This window comes from Microchirus variegatus (assembly GCF_963457635.1).
Source record: "Microchirus variegatus genome assembly, chromosome: 10".
In the NCBI taxonomy this organism is placed as follows: Eukaryota; Metazoa; Chordata; class Actinopteri; order Pleuronectiformes; family Soleidae; genus Microchirus; species Microchirus variegatus.
The window spans coordinates 16,233,326-16,253,803 of NC_139811.1; the positions used below are offsets into that span (position 1 = coordinate 16,233,326).

Here is a 20,478-nt window from a genome sequence, read left to right on the forward strand (position 1 = left end):
CCTTTGCCCTTCCCCCCACCTCTAACTAAACATCGCAGGACAGCAAAAGGGAACTTCAAAGTGGCTGGAGGGGGTACTCCTTTTTTCCTGGCACTTGTCATCATCTAAGGGACTGGCTGCTCCCCTTATTACTCTAATTGCTTCCAACTGCTCCAGGAGGCTTTGATGAAGGGCACCATGGAGCATGCTGGAAGCACCTGTTGTTGCACAGAGGAGCACAGGTGGGCCCTATTGGTGGTGGCATGGAGGTGAGTGGACAGCACTGTTGCGTTCTACTCTCAAAAAAAAAAAAAAGATCACTCAAATCAAAACAACTGCAGAATGGGCATTACCATGTGATCTCTGATTTGAGAGATTGTGAAATTGCAATTATACAGAAGAGATAAACATCACTTAAAGTCAACATGGAGCTGGAAGAGCTGAAGATGTAGGATTAAAGTACGGACGTGCAGCCGACCCTCTGGCTCCATCATGTGGCATCTAGAAGTCCAGCAGCTGCAAGACAGAGTGTCCAAACATTGAGATTAACAAAGTATTTCTGTGTCTTTACTGAGGCACATATGAAACACATGCATTCATGTCCAAACAACATTTGCCTGGCAAACAAAATATTGAAAGTTGCCAAACGTCGAGCTCGAAGCAACACTTCGTTGAGTTAGTGTCAAACTCAGGCCACATTCACCTTGTATTACATTAGGGCTGTCACCTTTCCCAAAAATCAAGTTCAAATAAATATGAGGTGACATGTTGTTTCGAAAATATTCAAATATTCCCCGCATACACAAACATCATGACATCATTTATGGTCACAAGAGGCTGATGCCTCCTCTGGCTAGTCCACAGGTTTGCTCTTTACTGAGTAGAAGCTGTTCAGCTCCCACACTGCGTTTTTTTAGACGCTTTGGTGTCGTGATTGTTCGCTCCGGGAGGACGGTTTAGTTTTCTTGTGTCATTCGTTTTCACAGCAAAATTTAGGAAAAAATTAACCCCAGTTCTGAGAACAACATTACCATTGGACCATATGCTAAACACTTTAGACGGCATGATGTTCTTCTAAGCTGTATAATTTGAACTCAAACAGGCTTTTAAGGTTTGAGTTTTGAATAAATATTTTTGATCTGCTGAACTTGTTTCTGTACAAGTGACACCTACTCTGTCCATCCTCGGAGAGGGGTCGCTACTCTGTGGCTCTTCCTGAGGTTTCTCCCATTTTCCCCCTGTACAATGGTTTTTGTGGAGGTCTAAGGAGGTTGTCACTTGCTGTACATACTGTAAATCCCTTTGAGGCAAATTGTGTTTGTGATTTGGACTTTATAAATAATACTGAATTGAATTAAACGGAGAAAGACGAGGTGTGGCAGCAGTGAGCCTCACCTTGGACTGTGCTATCCTTCACATACTGGGTTGATGCAGGCGTGCCATTTCTCACCACCACGTTTTAGCCAATACAATTTAACACGTTTATTATACACCTGGACTTTCCACAGTCTGGCAATTATATCTAATAAATGTGTGTGACATGACGCATAAAACTGCAGTAAATAGGCACAACGTGAGGCACCTTGCTGCAGTGAAAGGGACACGTGAGGCCAACAGGTGCTTGTTGCTGCTGATCTTGGAGGGTGCAGAGTAAATGCACTCTCTCTGTAATAAATGAAATATTCTCTCTTAAATATCGGCCTGACCTGTGTGTGTGTGTAAAGAATGCTGATGAGATGAAACATAACCAGTAATCAATGTGCATGCTGCCAATTGAATATTGAATAAGCTATTTTTGAGGGGGGCTCATATACTTGCAAATCTGACTCTGAATGAGTTAGTGCCTCACCAGCCATGAATGAACCTCACTGCACGTCACTTCCATAAAAACAACTAGTGCTAAAAACATGTGTTAAACAACTCACCAGCTGAGGCAGGATCTTCTCAAAGTGTTCGATGTCCACTTGATCGCAGTCCTCTGACTCAGCTTGTTTCTGTGACCTCATAGCAGCCTCTGAAAATGAAATCAACAAATCAGTATAATCACTGAAAAATCAAGCAAATGTAAATGTGTGCATGTATGTTGTAACTGCACCTCTCACCTTGGACAAACACTTTCAGGATCTCTGCCATGAGCAGCGCAGCATCACTACTCACTGTAACACAACAAGATTTTTGTTGATGACTTAACAGAATTTCAAAATAGAATACTGATGTTTAAACATCAGGAAGATATTTATACAACTCACGTTTGGTCTTTTCCTCCTTAAAGAAACCGGACAGGAGTTTCCCTACCGTTTCCTGTAAGTGAGGAGAACAATCACAATTAAAACACTCAGTTACAACTTTAAAAGGTACTGTAACAACAAGGCATTTTCACCTGATATGCCCTTTCTCTGTAAACCCTGAAGTGGATCAGCCGTTTCTGAAAACCTCACACATCTGATGCTAGGTAGACATTTGCCAGTTGAACCGGTGTACCTAATAAAGTGACCAGTTAGCGTGCACAACCTATTTGTCCACATACAAATAGCGATTTAAGCTGAAGTTGTACAGATATGAATGGACATAAACAAAACAACACTGGTGGTGCGTTCAAGAACGTCCCGTCCTCACGACAAACTACGTTAAAACTATCGTTTATCTGAGCGAAATCTAAGTAGAGTTTAAAAACGCTTGTTGGAGTTTGCCGATAAGAAATGTGCCCACAAAGTAAACCTAACACACAATTCACAGTGATTCTCTTACCTTTTTAAAAACTATCTCTGCGTCCTGCTCCGCCATTTTTTTTTCACAGTGAGAGGAAGCTTGGCGCTCTGTGTCGTGATTGCCAGTGTTTTTATGACGTCAGTGACACGCCCACTCATGGGGAAAAAAACTGTAAAGCTGAGAAAACTTATAACAGCAGTGTTACCCAAACATTTAATAATTCTTCTGCAAAAACTAACATTTCCTAAAACAAAACAAAAAAAATATTTTAGACATCAACTTATTTCAAACTAAAAGGTTTGTTGTTATTTATTTATTTATCTTCTCTGAGAAGAATGAATCATAAGACACAATTAATTGAATAGAACTTTATTACACATTTAAAACACAGATAGATGCAGGCAGGACAATAGTGTTACATAGGTTACCCATATACATACTATATATATATTCAAAGTTGCCACGTGTTTATTGTTCCGATCCATCATCTAACCACTGAGCATCTTCCAGTATGTATCCCAGACCCATTGAACGACGTGGTCGTGGTCTAGCAGGAGCCGCGTCAGTCTCCTTTTCCTGATCATCCTCCTCCAGCTGATAGACACACATTGTATTATTCAGCTGATTGAAACACAGACAGCAAATCCACAAGTTCAACATTTAAAAACTAGTGTTACGTATGCTCACCTTTGGACTCACTACCCGTTTCACTTGCACCTCAGTGCCTCCAATATAGTGAGGACCAGCCCAGTCTGCTCTGTCAGCTTCATCCTCTGAAGAGAACCTCACGTAGGCTATGGCCTTATTCTCCATGTTGGGTCCCTTCTTAATCTGTGATTCAATTCAAGGTGGATTTGTTTAATTTTTGTGACAATAATCAACAACAAAAAAGAGAGCACAATTACAGTTTTTAGACATTACCTTGCACTTTGTAGTGGTGCCCCATTCTCTAAAATAAGCCTGGAGATAGCCCTCATTCAGATAAGGGTTAAGATCTTTTATAACCAGTCCATGGTCCTGTTAAATTACAAAGAAATAAGTGAATGAATAAATAAATACAATAACTTACTTAAAAACATAATATCAAGTTATAATGCATTATTTTTGTATGTTTTTTTGTAGATTAATAGGTACATTTTGCATCATATTGTCACAAATATGGTTATTGCAATATTATGATATAATGTTTTTTTTATACCCCCTGGTAATTGGATTTTGAGACCCCTGACAACTGGTCTGATAGCCTCTGAAATGTATACGTCAACATACATTTTAAAAAGACAGAGAAATATTTTTTACCAGTTCATAATGTTCACCCAAAGCAGCCATGTATTTTTTGGGCATACAGATGTACGCTCTTCTTTTTGGCGCTTCCATGTTACCTGAAGCGAGAGACATTTAAACACTGTAAAAGCTGTCATTTATTATAACATTTCAAAACATAAAGTTTCAATGAAGCTGTTACTCACCGGAGGGCATTGAGATGCTGATGTGAGATGAGTCTGCTCTTTAAAGCAAGCTGCGGTGAAGTGCATTTATATATCATTTCCAAATGACCACCTACACCTATAGCTGTGTTGCAAGAAATTTAAATAAATGCTCAAGGTTGTTGAGCATAAAAGAAATGTTAATGTGGTCATGAGGGGCCGGTCATGAGAGTCATGTTTAGTCTGTAATTTGGATGTATAGCTGCTGGAGACAGGTTTTCTTAGAACAGACTAATTGACACGTCTGGTATGAGAACGTGTGTTTACTGTTCCGGTGGGTTATTGACAGATATACATTTTACACACAACACAACACACACATTTTGTTATTATTATTATTATTATTATTATTATATTTTTTTTAAAGTTACTGAATTAAATATTGAAATAAAGGTGGTGATTAGTTCTTATATTCGTTGTTGTCAATTTGATCCCGTTCAATGTTTAACGTCTCTAAAAAATATATTTTACTTCATATTTATTTAAAGGGCTAAATAAGTAGTCAACAAAGACACTTAAAATATCGGACACATACATTTTTTAAATCATTTACTTAATCATTTATTTTTTAATCACTTAAATGATCTTGAGGCTTAAATTGCTGGGGTCAAATTGACCCCAAGGATTACAGGTGTTAGTACATTTGAAGATAACATGTCTTGGAAATGAATGTTGACATGTTTTATATGTCAGGTAATGTCAGGTTGGAATAAAGTTGATTATAAAGTTGAAACACCAAGGTGGGCCATCATTTTTACTCTATAAACTGTCAAACCAGATGGGGTCATTTTGACCCCAGAGGACAAAGGGTGTGATAATGTGCTGCCATTAAACATTTCAAATGATTCAAAACCAGTCAAATAATCACAAATATTTCATCATTTCGTTTTATTTGAACTCAAAAACAGGGTATTATTTTATGTAAACAAAGTCTATTGGCCCTAAATCACAAAACGAAGGGAGAGAAAAAAAATGTGGTGATATGGCAAGAGTAAAGGACAAAATATGTATGGAAAACCAGTAGGGTCAAATCAGTCTTTTCATATCCACATACAGGGTGAAGTAAAAGTATAGTAACACCATCTTATTTTTATAGTAGTCACAAATAAAATGGGATGGATTTCAATTTTCTAATATGGGAATGATCAATTCTGATTCAAACTAGCATTAAACTAATTGTCAAGTCACTGAATAGTGTTAATGTAATACTTTCTGTAAGCTCCAACACACCTGATTCAGATGAACAGCTCGTTATCAGGTTTCTGCAGAGCTTGATAACGAGCTGATCATTTGAATCAGGTGTGTTGGAGCAGGGCAGGGCAGTGTTCCCTGAGGACCAGGGCTGGGACACACTGGATTAAGCACGTCATTCATCAGGTGAACTTTTCAATTTTTTATTTTCCCCATATTTTAATTTAGTTTAAATGGAGTTGAGCCTGGATCCAAAATAAAGGAGTAAAATTATGGTAAACCAGGCCGCTGGATGAACAGATAATGTTTAATCCGAATTTGATTTGAAATAAGGGTGTTCTTCTACTGAGGCTCTACCTGGAACCATTTGTTTTTCAAATTCTTGGTAACACTAATGGTTCCAGTAAGAACCATGTTTATCCAGAGAACCCCTTAAAACCCCTTTCCTGAATAAAGGGTTTTAAAAGGGTTCTTGGTAACACTAAGCTTCATAAAAGGTTCTACCTGGAACCAGGGTCACTAAACACATTTTTAGTCTGGGTATGTGGACGTAGTTGCTCGAGGCAGGTTTTCTTAGCACAGACTGTTGTGACACACGTCTGGTATGTGTGGACGTGTGTCATTTACTGTTCCGTGGGGTTAGTGACATACGTGCATACTACTCATTTACATAGTGCTATTTTTGGCAGGATACTAAAATATTACGACTAAAGGTGGCATTTATCACAAACATAGGTTCAAATCATTTGATTTCCAGAAACATCAAGACAGTCCTCCATCATGTTGACACATATTTTTAAACTTTTAATATACATACATACATACATACACACACATAATATTCAACAGCAGTCATTGACTCGGAGTGTATCCAGCACATGAACACAATTTAAATGCAACACACTTTTCTATCTTCTATCTTCTTGGCATCATTCCCAGCACATCATCTGGACGTAGACGATGTCAGAGCTAAAATGGTTGAGGGAACATTTTTATGACAATGCTCACACAAAAAAATATCATCATTTTATATTATAGCTATTAATGAGTTCATTAAAGTTAGTTAGTTTTGGCATCACCTACCTTTTATTTATGAGGGGAAACAACCAGACCATTCTGTTCACACATGGATTGCAGTTTGGTGATGAGGAACTTTTTGTCTTTCCCCTCCTGTACATGAAAAGACAAACGGTGAACATTCAAACCAACATGAGAGCTGACTGTGGCTCTGTATGGATGATGGATTATTAGACTGTGGCTAAACCCTGATTAACACATAATGTAATTTTTAAAGGGACAGTTCGGGTTCTTCAAAGTGTGGTTGCATGTATGACGTATTGGCACATTTTCAACACTGACTTTGCCAAGCAAGCGCACCACTATTTCCGTGACACTCTATGTTAACATGGCTGCCAGCAAAACAGATTTTAGCCACTAAAAAGCTCACCATTGTTGAAATATAACGAAGTACAAATACTTTGTTATTGTACTTAAGTACAAAATTCCTGTATCTGTACTTTACTTTGTTATTTGTATTTCTAGCAACTTTTACATTTACTCCATTTTATTTCCTCCTAACTATCTTTGTTACTACCAAGTAAAATCAGAAGAAGAAGAAGAGTTGGTAATGGTCTGTATTTATATAGAGCTTTTCTAGACTTCTGCTTTACACTATAGCTGTGGATTGTTCATTATAAAACAATGATGTGTACATTTTCAATTTGATTTTCCAACTGACTGATGATTCTCTTATGGCCATCAACAACTTGAGCATGGAAGTATATCACCATTCTGAAACAACAAAACATAAAAGAGGAATGCAACTTTAAAGCAGGCAAATGTTTCATAATTATAGCTAACTTCAGTGACCGTATGCTGTATTTTAATGTTAAGTTCTACCCACAAATATCACGTCACCACTCACAGAAAGATTCCAGTCGCGATAAATAAGAATATTGGATTTTCCAGCAGAGAGTCGTAGACCCAGCTGAGCCAGGAAAGGACTGGGTGAGATTTCTCCAGCTCCTGCACCCACAGCTTTCCTGCATCGAACATGGTGCTGAGATTCCTGAAGGGCCCACACTGTGATGACGGTTTAATCCTGTGGACAACAGACAACGTACACTGCAGGAATCTGAATTGATATCATGTTTCAGTGACTAGAAAGACATAAATGCATACATAAATAATACAATTTCATATCTGTCTTAGTCGTCCCAAAACAGATCATATCTTAGCAGATTTTTTCATAATTATATACTATATCATATTGTATTGTGACAAAATTGTTAAGTTAAAATTTTACTGGATTAGATTAGATTAGATCAACTTTATTCAAGTATCACGTAACTCACGCTGAATTAGCAATATATATAAATACATAACAATACATCCAACCATTAACAGTTTAAGTCACTGGCCTAAAACCATTGGATAAGACAGAGAGGACAGTGCAAGGACAAGAAGTCACTAAAACCGTAAAAACAGTAAGAGGTGGAAAATAATCTAAATTATTCTGTCTAAAAAAGACCAACCTGATTTATTCCAACTGGAAAAACATGGTGGAATAATACATTTAGGAACTGGTCAGGAATAGATTATCATCTCAAGTCAAAATAACCTGGCTCTAACATTATGGAATAAAGAGGAGGTGGAAGAGACGCCCTGATTACATGTCTTATGATGTAGGACACAGTCAATGCCACTTACTTCCATATTGTGTAAGTGAGAAACACGGCAGTGCCGGCGAATGATGGGAAACACAAGAGTGCGATGAACACAGTTGTCATCTGACTGGCCCTCCAGTGTCTCCTGGGGGCCTGACAGTTGATCATCAGACTGCTCTGGGGGATGAAACCACACGAGAAATAAAGAATGTCGTTTAAACAATAGCTTGTCGTGCGTACTGCGCGTCAACAGAACAGCAGCATCACCAGACTGACTGACCTTCTTTATGTAAAACAGCACAAGCAGTTTTATGGTTTGCACGGCAGGAAGAAGTGGTGAAAACAGCACCCCCAGCCTGAGGAAGAGAACAGATGTCACTCCATCTTAAAATCCCTCTTTATGGTCAAATATGTAAAACCGTGTTGTTACATTGTGCCATTACCAAGTGAGAGTTTGCCCATATATGAGTTCAAGCACATTATGTGCTATATCAAACTCTGGCTTCCTGTTCCTCTTCAGTACGTGCTTGGAGAAGATTCTAGAGGGACAATGCCAGATTAGCTCAACAGAAAGTGAATATTTTACAAAAATGTTGAGTGACTGAATGTGGGTGAATCGCCAACGTGCCTCCACAGGAACTCTTGCAAACCGGTGTGAAGCACCGTGAAGATAAAGTCCATCAGGACCAGGCGATACAGTTCTTGCCCCACAAAGGTTTCCCAACACTGGGGACGACAGAGGCACGTTAAAATACAGGTGTCATTACGCAAAGTCATAACCCTCAATGAGGTGACGACCTGACTGTGTCATTCATTCTTTCCATAATAATACAGGGCTACTTCAAAACTGTCATTATGATACTTTTAAAAAACAGTAGGACATGCGTAACCTTTAAGGCCAGACTTTCTGGTTCAACAGCAATTCTCCCCAGCCAGCGATAACACAGCACTCCAACGATACTCATCTTCAGCAACAGGTTCCTATGAAAAGGTGAATATATATATGTATATATATATACTTTTTACTCAATAACAGGTTTAGGCTCAGCAGTTCAGAAGAAGACCCATCAGACTTCAACAATCCCTCTGACTGTGTGGTGAAATATAGCAAAAATTTGAATGCTTCCAAAATCATATTAATGCAAAAACAAATCACCAGTTTTAAAAGACGGATGTCATGCATGTTATGTTAAGTTTTGCATGTGTGTCCTAGGTTGGTTTTCATGTTTTTGCACATTTCCTGTTTTATTTTGGGGAGGGTCTAGGGTTTCCTGTCTGTCTGCACTTCGTCGACCTTGTCCGTCTGATTATCCCTGAGTGTCAGCCCCCTATACATGCTCCCCTCTCCCCTTGTCATGTGCCAGTGCGTCTTCCATGTTTTGTCAAAACCTTGCCATTATCTGACCTCGTCATTAGTTTAAGTTATTAGATCATTTTCGCTGTTATACGTCTAGTTGTAGATGGATTTATGTTGAGCACACCAGCTCCTGTTTTTGTTTTTGTTGTATGACAAGAGAACAATAAATCTCGTAAAAGACTGACAGACTCGTGGCTCATGGATCGTAGTGTAACAATAGATTAAAGAAATCTCTAATTGATGATGTTAATGATATACTAATCTAAAAGAATCTAAGATCATCTAAAATAAGATCATCTAAAGTAATCTAACATTAAATAATCTAAGATAAAATAAGATAAGATTACTCCCGTGGAAATAAACAGTATGGGCCGGATATTTACAGTATAAACAGGATTGAGCATATTGTATATACAGTATATTGCACTTATGTAACATTACAATATATTGCAGGTGGGATTAAACATTAAAAACTGGGTCTACATAAATTATTTTCATTCAGATTGTTCTTTTTTCTGTTTTTTTTTTTTTTCCTCATCCTCACCTGAAGATGGAGACATAGAGGGTGATATTGGGTGAGTCGTGTCCTTCTATCAAAGCGCACATGTTGAAGACACCAGGCAGCAGCAGGTTAACGGCTGACACCACCATTAACAAGATCAGCAGCTCACTTTCTTTAGCTGAGGCCTGGTCAATGCTGCTCTGTGAAGGAAATCCACACTTTAAAACAACAAAAAAAACAGTTAACTTGAAGTGTCCATTGTGGGCTATTGTAAAAATGTGGCGGTCCAAAGTTGTGGTCTTTGTAGAACTGACTCTGCTCTTGATATGCCAAATGAACATCATTTTACCTAAAGTTTACACATTGGGGCTTTAAAGTTTTCACTCTGATTATTTTATTTGTTTATCGAACTTAAGCTCCTACAAATGCGCAGTTAAAGCAGACAAACATTGCACAGACAAAAGGACATGCTGACATGAGACGGCAGCACCTTGCAGTGTCACTATCAATGTCTTGTGGCTTTAGTTCTAAAATAAAAGGCAGTTTGTGGGTTTCCTAAGTTCTACTTCCATCTCATTTGCATAACAGAAGCTAATGGGGGGGAAACAAAACTTGTGAAAATATTTATAAACCTCTTTGTTAAAGTCACTCTCCATCAACTATTTTGACAAGGAAGGTTTTTGCTGATTCTCACATAGTAGTTTCTTAATTTTAAGAAATGCTTGTAAGGCATCTGCCAGGAAAGAAAAAAGAGAAGTAAATAAGGTTGTTGTCTTTTTTCTTTACATGAAACATGTCATGGTTGCACATGTTTCTCCAACCTCTGATAAGAAGTGGACTGCCAAAGCGCCCAGGAAGATGCTGGTTAGACACAGAGCCCACGCCAGCAGGTGCACTATGAGGCCACAGAGTCGCTGCATGCAGCTCTTCTCCACCTCTCCAGTGATCATCTCTGACACAAGCTCCTGTTGGCAAAGAGCAGCATTTATTCAAATCAAAACAGAACATAAATGGCTTTGTTAGCCTGTGAGTGGAGCCAGTGGAGCCTGTCTCAGACACGCAGGATGTGAAACGCACCATCTACACTTCCTTCCTGTGAGTTAAGCCACCGTACAAAGAGAAGATAGTGTGACATTAAGTGCGACAAAGTTGAAGTAATCTGCTAAAGTAAAAGTACTGGTCTAAAAATGTACTCAGAATAAACTTTACTTAATTACTTTTTTAACAAGGTTGGATTTCTTTCTTGTGTCATGCAAAAAGGACATTGAGGATACAAATCTCACATTAATTGTTTTTAATTAGAAGCAAATATGTTGTTATACCAGTAAGACCATTATTAACACCAATTCACCTGTCCTCATTGTTCACCTGTCCTCATCATTCACGTCCTTGTCATTCACCTGTCTTCATCATTCATCCGTCCTCATCGTTCACCTGTCCTCATCATTCACGTCCTTGTCATTCACCTGTCTTCATCATTCATCCGTCCTCATCGTTCACCTGTCCTCATTATTCACCTGTCCTCATTCACCAGTCCTCGTCGTTCACCTGTACTCAATGTTCACCTGTCCTCATCGTTCACCTGTCCTCTTCATCATTCATCCGTCCTCTTTGTTCACCTGTCCTCATTATTCACCTGTCCTCGTTGTTCACCTGTCCTAATTATTCACCTGTCCTCGTCGTTCACCTGTCCTCGTCATTCATTCACCTTTCCTCATTGTTCACCTGTCCTCATCGTTCACCTGTCCTCATTAGTCACCTGTCCTCGTTGTTCACCTGTCCTAATTATTCACCTGTCCTCGTCGTTCACCTGTCCTCGTCATTCACCTGTCCTCATCGTTCACCTGTCCTCGTCATTCATTCATTTTTCCTCATTGTTCACCTGTCCTTCATTTTATTTATTTTTTTATTTTTTAAATTTAAGCCGACCTTTTTTTTTTTACTCAGTAATGGGTGTGATTAAAAACATAGGAAAGTACAGTACTTCCAAAAAAACCTAAAGTAAAAGTAAAATTACAAAAATTTAAAAGTTTTATGTAGGTTATTTTATGTAGGTTTTTGAAGGTTATACTTTTATAATATATAATATAGCTCCCACCCTCATTTTTATTTGTAAACAACATGTAAATCATCATCTTGGTTCCCGACATCTGTTCACAAGTTTCACACTTAATGACTCTGGTTCAATGCAGAGAAGGAATTTCCCGTAAGGGGATAAATAAAGTACAACTTAACAACTTAACCACTTGGTGGTTTATTCAAATGAGTGTGTACCTTCAGCTGAGTGCTGATCCTCTCTGACTGAAATCTGACTGACGTCTTTTTGCTGAGCTTAAAGTCCCACATGCAGAAAACCTTCACTGCCAGATTCCCATTGGACTTGGGGACATGTAGACTTCTCCCAAAGGACTTGGAAACGCTGCAGGAGAATGATACAGCCATATAAAACCGTGCAGTGTACATGGACAAAATTAATTTAAAATGATGACATGAATGAACCTGTACACAAGGATGACACAGATGGTGAAGAAGGCGATGGTGAGGGTGATGAAGTAGGCCGCAGGTATGTTGTACGGCACTGTGTCATGATCACAGACGTGAAGATCAGTGGATTCGCCAGTGGACACAGAGGTCGGGTGAGAAGATTGACAGGCTATGATGGTGGTGTTGGTGTAATATCCATAAAACATCACGCTCTGAGAGAAGTAGCCCTGTCACAGATTAGAGAAATCCAGTTTAAACATCTGCTCAGGATGTGAACTATATCGTTTACCCATCCTACCCACCCAGCCTGTTAAAAGCTCAAGGCCAGTGAAACTGTGGAGCTGAGACTCATCATCAGGAGGAGGGTGGACAGCTTGTGGGATGACCACGAACAGGCCGTTGATGATGAATAGGAGGAGGTTCAAGCGCAGGAGGGTTTGGAGGAACAGGAAGTAAGAGAGCACTCCCGTTCCAAATCGTGCGCTCACTCGCTTCATGGCCGAGTGCAGCAGCTGGAGGGAGCTGAGGACATGGAGGCAGCTGAAGAGGCAGTGACGCCAAGTCTGAGGCGACGAAAACAAGAGCGTATGACATGGCTGTGCATGATATGAAACGAGTTATATATGATGGAGAGCACACTGGACTCACCTTGGACATGCGCACACTGAGATGACTGTAGCAGGGGATATTTCTGCTCATGAAGGAACCTTGAGCTACGTCACTGAAAGCAAGTCGCCTAATATGACGGTAAACGGTTAATGTCAGGAAAATCAATCAAACTTTATTTGAAGTGCATTTTCAGTGTATGTCACAGAAGTGCATTTTTCACCCACAGAGTCACAGTGACATAAAACCCTCCCTTCCACCCAATGCATTCACCTATGTGCTTTAATTTATACATACAAAAGGTTATAATAGATCATTAGAAACACATGAGAGCAAAGGAAAAAGAAAGAATCTTATGACAGAATAGGAGGGAGGTATATATGGTTAAAGGATATAGAGATTTAAAAAAAAAAAAAAAAAACATTTAGTATTCAGATTCAAGTTCCAGACTTGGGATCAAAAATCACGGTGGTAATATATATTGTCATGTCAGATGTACCTGAGCTCCATCTTCTCATATAGACTCAGGGGCATGGCCCTCAGCCTTCGCATGCCCTCACCCAATGAGACGCCTTGGAGTTTGGACACCAACTGCACCTGCTTGTTGTCTGTTATGGAAAAAAAAAGTGACAACATTATACCTGAAGAAAGGGAAATGCAATGACTATAGGAGAGAAAGAGGTGTCTGTCGTTTTCTTTTTCACCTTGAGCACTGATTTCCTCTACATCAGCCCCGCTGGAGACGACCTGGATTGTTCTTGAGGATGGAGAGGTATCAGAGGCGGAGGGAGTCTGGTGTAGCTGAGAACGCCGGTAAATACATGCAGCACTGTCTTTTCCTGTGTGGACAAAAGAGGATTTCTAATTTACATTTGTTGATGGAGCAACTGTGTAAAAAAAACGACTTCATCTCACCAGCAGTGCGACTGGGCATTGAAGAGAGGACCTTTACAGTAGCTGCTGACCAGAGGTGCCTCTGCAGAGAGCTGATCTCCTCCCTGTCATCACTCTCATCACTAGATTCCGACCAGCTGTCTGAAAGGCACATCATTTACACAGATTATCACACCAGCTATTACTAATAATTATCCTCAGTGTCTCTGGATTCATGATAATCCCAGAAGATGTATTTTTTCACTGAGCATATTCACATTTCAAAAAGCCTTTTTATTCCTTATTGTACTGGAAAATACAGTATGTTTGTAGCAGCACATGTTATGTATTGTACCTGAGTGTTCCCTGACCACCTCCAACTGCAGAGTCTCAGCGAACATGTGGGTGGTGCCTGCCGTGGCGCCAAAGTCCTGGAGGAAAGAGTCCTGACCTGATTGTTCATCTTCTGCCAGATTTCTGTTGGAGAATCACCACCAGAGAGGGAGTTATCACCAAGACTGCAACCTCAATACAGGAGCAGCGTTTGAAAATGATTTCAGTGGTTGAAATTCTCTGGAGGAACAATATGGCACCAGTTTTCATTGAACAGCTCATATTTGAAATGTTTTCCTGTTTAAAAAGGCCTCAAAACTGCATGTGCTTTCATTTCCCACCGCTTTAACCTCCACGTCGCTGGAGCCGATCCCAACTGACACAGGGTGAAAGGTGGGGTACATGCTGGACAGGTCACCAGTCCATCGCAGGGCCTAAAGTCAATCTAGATCAGGGGTGTCAAACTCATTTTCTCTGAGGGCCAAATCAGCATAATGGTTACCCTCAAAGGGCAAGATGTAACTGTCATACAGAATAAATGTAACTAAATGTAACCAGCTATAATGTAAAATAAAGGTAACTACTACGTAGCATATTGCGTAATAACTTTCTGTACTTATTACTTATTCAAGTAACAAATATGATGCATTATAGATGTAACCTGGTCCGCGATGGTGATGCCGTCACTTTGCGGGTAACACAATCACCATGCATTATGGGGAATGTGGTTTATGTTCAACACGCGCCTTAAAGCAGCATAGACCTATTTTAACACAGATTTTTAAGACCAATTAATCACTCGTGGGCCACATACAATGACGTGGCGGCCCACATCTGGCCCTCGGGCCTTGAGTTTGACACATGTGATCCAGATTGTCCAGTTGACCTCTGCATGTTTGCGGAGATTGCTAGCCACTACTCCACCATGTGGCCAGTTGAGGATTTGCAACCAGAAACTCATAGAGCACCACAAACCAGGCTCCAAGTCGGTGATGTCAGTCACACTGGTGACCACTCATGTGCCATAGTTTGTCTATTTATTGACGTCATGTCAACATCATCATGTTTAATTGCATTATATATTATATATCAGTATGCTCATTTACCACTTATATTGAAACTGTCTTTTTTTTTTTTTTTTTACCAGCGAATGTGAAGACAAATGTTCCTAAAGACCTGAAAAAATGCCTGAAAGCTGCAGTTACATATTTTCTTCAGTAAAGTGCCTTTTTCTCATTTACACACACATCGCTTAAGTCGGACAAACAGCTACTACTGGAAGTCCTTAAAACTAAACTAAAGACCGATCTCTAAATCATCTTTAAAAATCGACTTTTTCCTCATTGGCGTTTAATTCAGGTTCTTTGTTGTTTTATCATCATTTAATATATCTAATAAACAAAAGTACAATATAGTTTAAAAAGTAAATCCTCAAGGCTTCAACCAAAGAGAGAAAGAGAACTTACTCATAGTCAGAATCAGAATCCATTTGACCAATGTTGACATTGAAGCTTTCACTGTGTGCCATCTTCCCTGATCTCATGTCACAGCTGCCAGAGGATCATCAGCATCATGAAGGACCACTGTTAATCTGATTATATGTCCACGGTGTCCACTAGTGGACCAGACTCACATAGAGATCCTCCCTGTGACCCTCATCACAGAGAACTTCCTCACCAGTGAGTGCGTGTGAGAAAATGAATGAATGCAGGTGTGAGACAAAGACAAGAGCAGCTTCAGTCTAATATGACTAATAAAAAACATCTTGTTTACTTCCTCTTTCTCTGTGTTCTCTCTCTCATCACTGCTGTACCATATCAGCAAGTATTACAGAGCTGCCAGTATTTCTGCATTCAATTTATCACTTCAATCATATTGTATATAATATTAATGTGACGTTTTTTTTAAATGCAAGAACCAGTGTGAATGCAGTTATTCTGGATGTTAATCTTGAAGTAAGCAGTCATTTCAGCAGAGTGAATTTAGAATAATGGTTGTTTATTGCCGACCAGTGGCCACAGTGAGAAACTGCAACACCATATCACTAATCTAACTATACATGGACCAAAAGTATTCGGCCACACGTGTTTAATATTGAATACAGGTGTTTCAATCAGGCTTTGGGCTCTGCCATTTATCTCCAGATTCCACATAGTTCTGATCATTATTTGCAAGAACTGATCCAAAATGGCACTACAATTAAAGGACGAGAAGGCTGAAAACAGAATATATTTCAGTGAAATGTATTTCTTATTTTATTCCTGTTTAATTTTACTATTATTTATAGCCCTGGTAATAATAGTAGTGTCGTATTTATTAATAAGGCCGCAAAAATAAATGTAATACCAACAGCGTCCATGAATCAGACACGGAAGCTTTAATGATTTAACAAAACAAGAGCAACTTTTCATATTTCACTGCAGAATATAAGGAAAAGGATTAAGGCCATATGGGATTAGTTTTGGGGGGAAGTAAAAAATCCAGTATTCTGAGAAAAAAGCCAGAATGTTGACTTTAATCTGAGATAAAAATGTCTCGAATTCTGACGCCATTGCCGTACCATGCAGTTTTACGAAGAGCCCCTGAACGCACCATAACACAGGGGCGTGTCTTCAGAAAAGTTTTCAGGAAGCAGGCTTTTAACAAAACGAAACTGCCGTAACTTTGGCAAGAGCAACTGTTTTAGCTCGGCTTTCAACCGCTGGCCAGTGAATATTTAGTCGCCGAACAATAAGAAATAAGGAAAATGCAGGGTAGCGCTTATGGGGCCTCTCTGGCCGGCGGTGCTTTTGATTTCGTGGGCTTTGTCAAACAGCCGCAGACCATCCTGCGCTGCCTGAGCTGGGTGAGTGACTCCACGCAGACGTTAGCATCACGATTAGCCAGCTGTCACTTGACTGTAACAGATGTGCGCTGCCACTGTCGCTAAAATCACTTTATGGCACGGTTTATTGGCCTAATTAGCCGAAAACTACGGACACTGGCACGACTGAATGTTTAATTTTGTGAATAAATGTTAAGTAAGTTTGTTTTGGTCGCACCAATAGGTCCAAGCTACGGTTAGCTTGCGTGTACTTTGCTGTGTCACCACAACTGCCACTAACTGATGGTCCACGTTTGGTCTAGCTTTTATTTTTAAAGTTACTGGAATCTTCTCATTTATAAGTCGTATTGATTATCAAGCGATTACCACATCAATGACCAACTGTTTTTACTGTTCTATACTCCATATTACAAAGAAAACTGGAAACACTGCAGATATGTGGTTTGTGTACAAAATAAGACATTTGAGGAAGTTTTAATTTTATACCTTGGGAAATCAACATTCTTTTATCGTTTTGTCCTGACATTTTATGAAGTAAAGAACTTATCACTGAGTTAAGAAAGTGTTAATATATTAATTAGAATGTGTAGGCCTGCGTTAGACTCAATTCATGTTTTTCCTGCAGTGTTTTTAAGCTATTATGAATAGACAAGGAAATGAAAGTTTTCCATTGTCACCTGTCCTGTTGTTTTTAAAGTGCGTAACTGCACCAAGATCAGATTAAGGAAGTTCTGTCCTGTAATAGGAACAGAAATATGACATTTAGCTTTTGTAGCCCTGCTGAAAATGCATTTACACAGCTAACACTTTGTAATAAGGTATTCAATCACAAACAAGTACTTTAAAGGAAGCTTTCCTGTTAAACAAGACTTAATATAATTTATACAAAAAACCTTCTGACCTGACCTTATCATCAGTAAGATTTTGCAATCAGTTTAAAAATAGATTAGTTGACAGTGCAGACAGTTTCCTACTATTTTTTTTTATTTAATCTTAACATTTGAGATGATTTAACCACCAGACAACTTGTGCCATTACACCCATTAACCCATTACAATTTTTACGAATTAGGTGACTGATAATAATCAATAATCACTGAACAAGATGCAGTGTTTAACCTTTCTACTGTTGTCTTTATTAGCTTGACTGATGTTTAACTCAGGTTAATTTAAATAATTCTTTCTTTGTGAAAGCTTTATTATTAATGAAATCATGTCATGTAGCTGCTTGACTTAAAACACTGAATTTTTGTTATTGCCTCTCTCCCCCTGACATTAACCCCAGTTTGTCCCTTCTTTCCAGTTGTTTTCAATTGTGGTCTTTGCGACCATCACTGCAGAAGGCTACTTGAACTTACCAACCCAGAAAGAGGCCAGCTGCATATTCAACGGTAGCGACAGCGCCTGTAGCTATGCGGTCGGAATCGCAGTCCTGGCCTTCTTGGCTTGTGTTATCTTCATCATACTTGATGCCTACTTCCCACAAATCAGCAACGCCAAAGAAAGAAAGTTCATTGTAATTGGGGATTTGGTCTTTTCAGGTAAGGTCAGGTTTCACTGTTGGAAATTTGTCCAAAAGGGGAAGTGCAGCTGTGATTAGTGTCGGCATATTTCATCTTCATCCAGACATTTTGTTTTTTTTTGCTTTACAGCGGTTTGGACATTACTGTGGTTCATCTGCTTCTGTGTTCTGGCCAACCAGTGGGCTAACACCACCACTGGGCTAGATGCTCAATCTGGTGATGGCGCCCGGGCTGTCCTGTCCTTCTCCTTTTTCTCAATCATCACCTTTGTGAGTCTCCTTACCACTGTTTTCTCATATGGCTAGAATTTGACTATCAAGTGCTTGATGTAAAAGCTTAACTGAACCTTTCAAATGTGTCTCAACAGGCTCTCTTGACCTATTTTGCCTATGGGCGGTATCGTCAGGGTGTGAATGACTTTGACCAGGACTACAGAGACCCAGCCAGTGAACAACCCACTCCATACCCCGCTGCTCCATACTCCAGCGGTCCCACGGGCTACCAGCAGTCACCTTTCACCAACAACCAGGAGCAACCAGGGGAATACCAACCTCCAGCTTATTGAAGGACTGACATTCAAACCCTTTAATCCAACTGGGCAGTTTTTTTTTAATCAAGACATGTGCCAATGTTTTCATTTGCATTCTGGACTGTTCTCTGCTCTCCAGGTTTCTCCCTGCAAAAAGGGTTTGCATATATTTGGGTGCACTGATTGCATGTGTTTCATTGTTGAGAGTTGTCCAGTGGATGTTTGGTGTGTTGTTCACAGTGGTCCACACAGCATGTGAGTGCCAAAAAATGAATTTAGTTTGAAGGAGATTGTTTGGTATAAGAAGAGGAAGACTGTGCCATTGATACTTTTGTACCAAAGCACCTGTAGTTATTCAAGTGCCTCCTTTTTGTTTTTTAGTTTTTGAGAGCTGCTGATGTTGAAGCACATATCAAAGAACAGGTCTGGGTTATTTTGTTGCCAGGAAATCTGCTTTGCATTTTTAAGATGGATAATTGTTTTTTGGGGTTGTTGTTTTTTTTTGTTTTTTTTTATCAGTTACTCTTTAGTACTATTTGTATTACTATCACGTTCATAAGGCCAAAATAATTCATGTAATTGCTTTTTTGCCACAAAACATTTGACGCATGCAATGGGTGCATGGAAATGTTCCCTCTTTATCTACTGTAATGCCATTTGTTTTTTTTTCTTTAACAACCACTGAAAAATGGCTTTTATGCACTGAGACTGGGAGTAGTTCATTTGCAATATCTTATTTGACATGGGTAATTTTTATGGTTGTAAGTCAAACTATTAATTAGGTCACTTTAATATACTGGGTTCAATCACAGTATATAAAACATGTTCTCCAGGATTTCTGGAAAATTCAATCACATTGTGGAAGTTGTTAATATATTTATTTTATTTTTTTTCCTTTTTTTCATGGCATCTTTCCCATTTGCTGCAATGCTCAAGGGCTTTACAATATGTTTCACCAAAGTGCCTTTTGTACAGTATTCTGTATTGCTGAGGGTGTGTCTAATAAAAAAACATCTCGTTTTGAAGTTTGGTCTTGTATTATATCCTTAGGAAGCAGATCCGGGCTCTGTGCTGGTCAGGGATCTCCCTCGGTAAACATTACATGAGGAATTGTGTCAGTGGATGTGTAGGAACTAGTTACAGTGACATGAAGACAGTAGGTTTGTATGTTATATAATTTGCGAAGAGTGATGATTTGAGTGTGGCATCGGTCTGTTCAGTATTTCTTTGCATGCTCATGCCGTTATATTATGCATATTTTTGTCAAAAGTTACAGAATTATTTCCAAGCAGCATGTGAATTGGGTAGTGTGTCCTTTTTGTTTGGAGTTTCTATATTTCCGACTGCACTTGAAGGCAACGCTTGACAGAGCCTCTTGTATCCGCGCGGCGCGCGCATTCAACGCACGGAGTTGTG

The 20,478-nt window shown here is 39.3% G+C and overlaps 4 protein-coding genes across 4 annotated transcripts; 1 reads left to right on the forward strand and 3 right to left on the reverse strand.

Moving 5' to 3' along the window:
- Positions 1-210: 210 nt before the first annotated feature.
- On the reverse strand, positions 211-2,763 carry cenpx (centromere protein X; the record flags this gene model as incomplete). The annotated part of the gene is made up of 5 exons (XM_083896395.1): positions 211-495; positions 1,905-1,993; positions 2,082-2,135; positions 2,229-2,280; positions 2,728-2,763. The coding sequence occupies 5 exons, from the start codon at positions 2,761-2,763 to the stop codon at positions 481-483; spliced, it is 246 nt and encodes an 81-aa protein (XP_083752521.1). The 3' UTR covers positions 211-480.
- A 393-nt stretch (positions 2,764-3,156) lies between these two features.
- Positions 3,157-4,065, reverse strand: LOC310932500 (heterogeneous nuclear ribonucleoproteins A1 homolog; the record flags this gene model as incomplete). Its single annotated transcript, XM_083895825.1, has 4 exons — positions 3,157-3,282; positions 3,376-3,519; positions 3,610-3,705; positions 3,988-4,065. The coding sequence occupies 4 exons, from the start codon at positions 4,063-4,065 to the stop codon at positions 3,157-3,159; spliced, it is 444 nt and encodes a 147-aa protein (XP_083751951.1).
- A 2,230-nt stretch (positions 4,066-6,295) lies between these two features.
- tmc6a (transmembrane channel-like 6a) lies at positions 6,296-15,715 on the reverse strand (the record flags this gene model as incomplete). Its single annotated transcript, XM_083895826.1, is given in 18 exon segments — positions 6,296-6,335; positions 7,291-7,467; positions 8,076-8,209; positions 8,313-8,388; positions 8,476-8,571; positions 8,661-8,758; positions 8,923-9,013; positions 9,934-10,091; positions 10,713-10,856; positions 12,166-12,310; positions 12,391-12,602; positions 12,678-12,992; positions 12,994-13,111; positions 13,481-13,589; positions 13,686-13,820; positions 13,897-14,016; positions 14,210-14,331; positions 15,654-15,715. Coding segments are annotated over 18 exon segments (2,352 nt in total).
- A 1,124-nt stretch (positions 15,716-16,839) lies between these two features.
- Positions 16,840-20,074, forward strand: syngr2a (synaptogyrin 2a). Its single transcript, XM_083896665.1, has 4 exons — positions 16,840-17,032; positions 18,314-18,551; positions 18,663-18,802; positions 18,901-20,074. Exons 1-4 carry the CDS (start codon positions 16,934-16,936, stop codon positions 19,096-19,098), a joined length of 675 nt encoding a protein of 224 aa, XP_083752791.1. The 5' UTR covers positions 16,840-16,933; the 3' UTR covers positions 19,099-20,074.
- Positions 20,075-20,478: the final 404 nt, after the last annotated feature.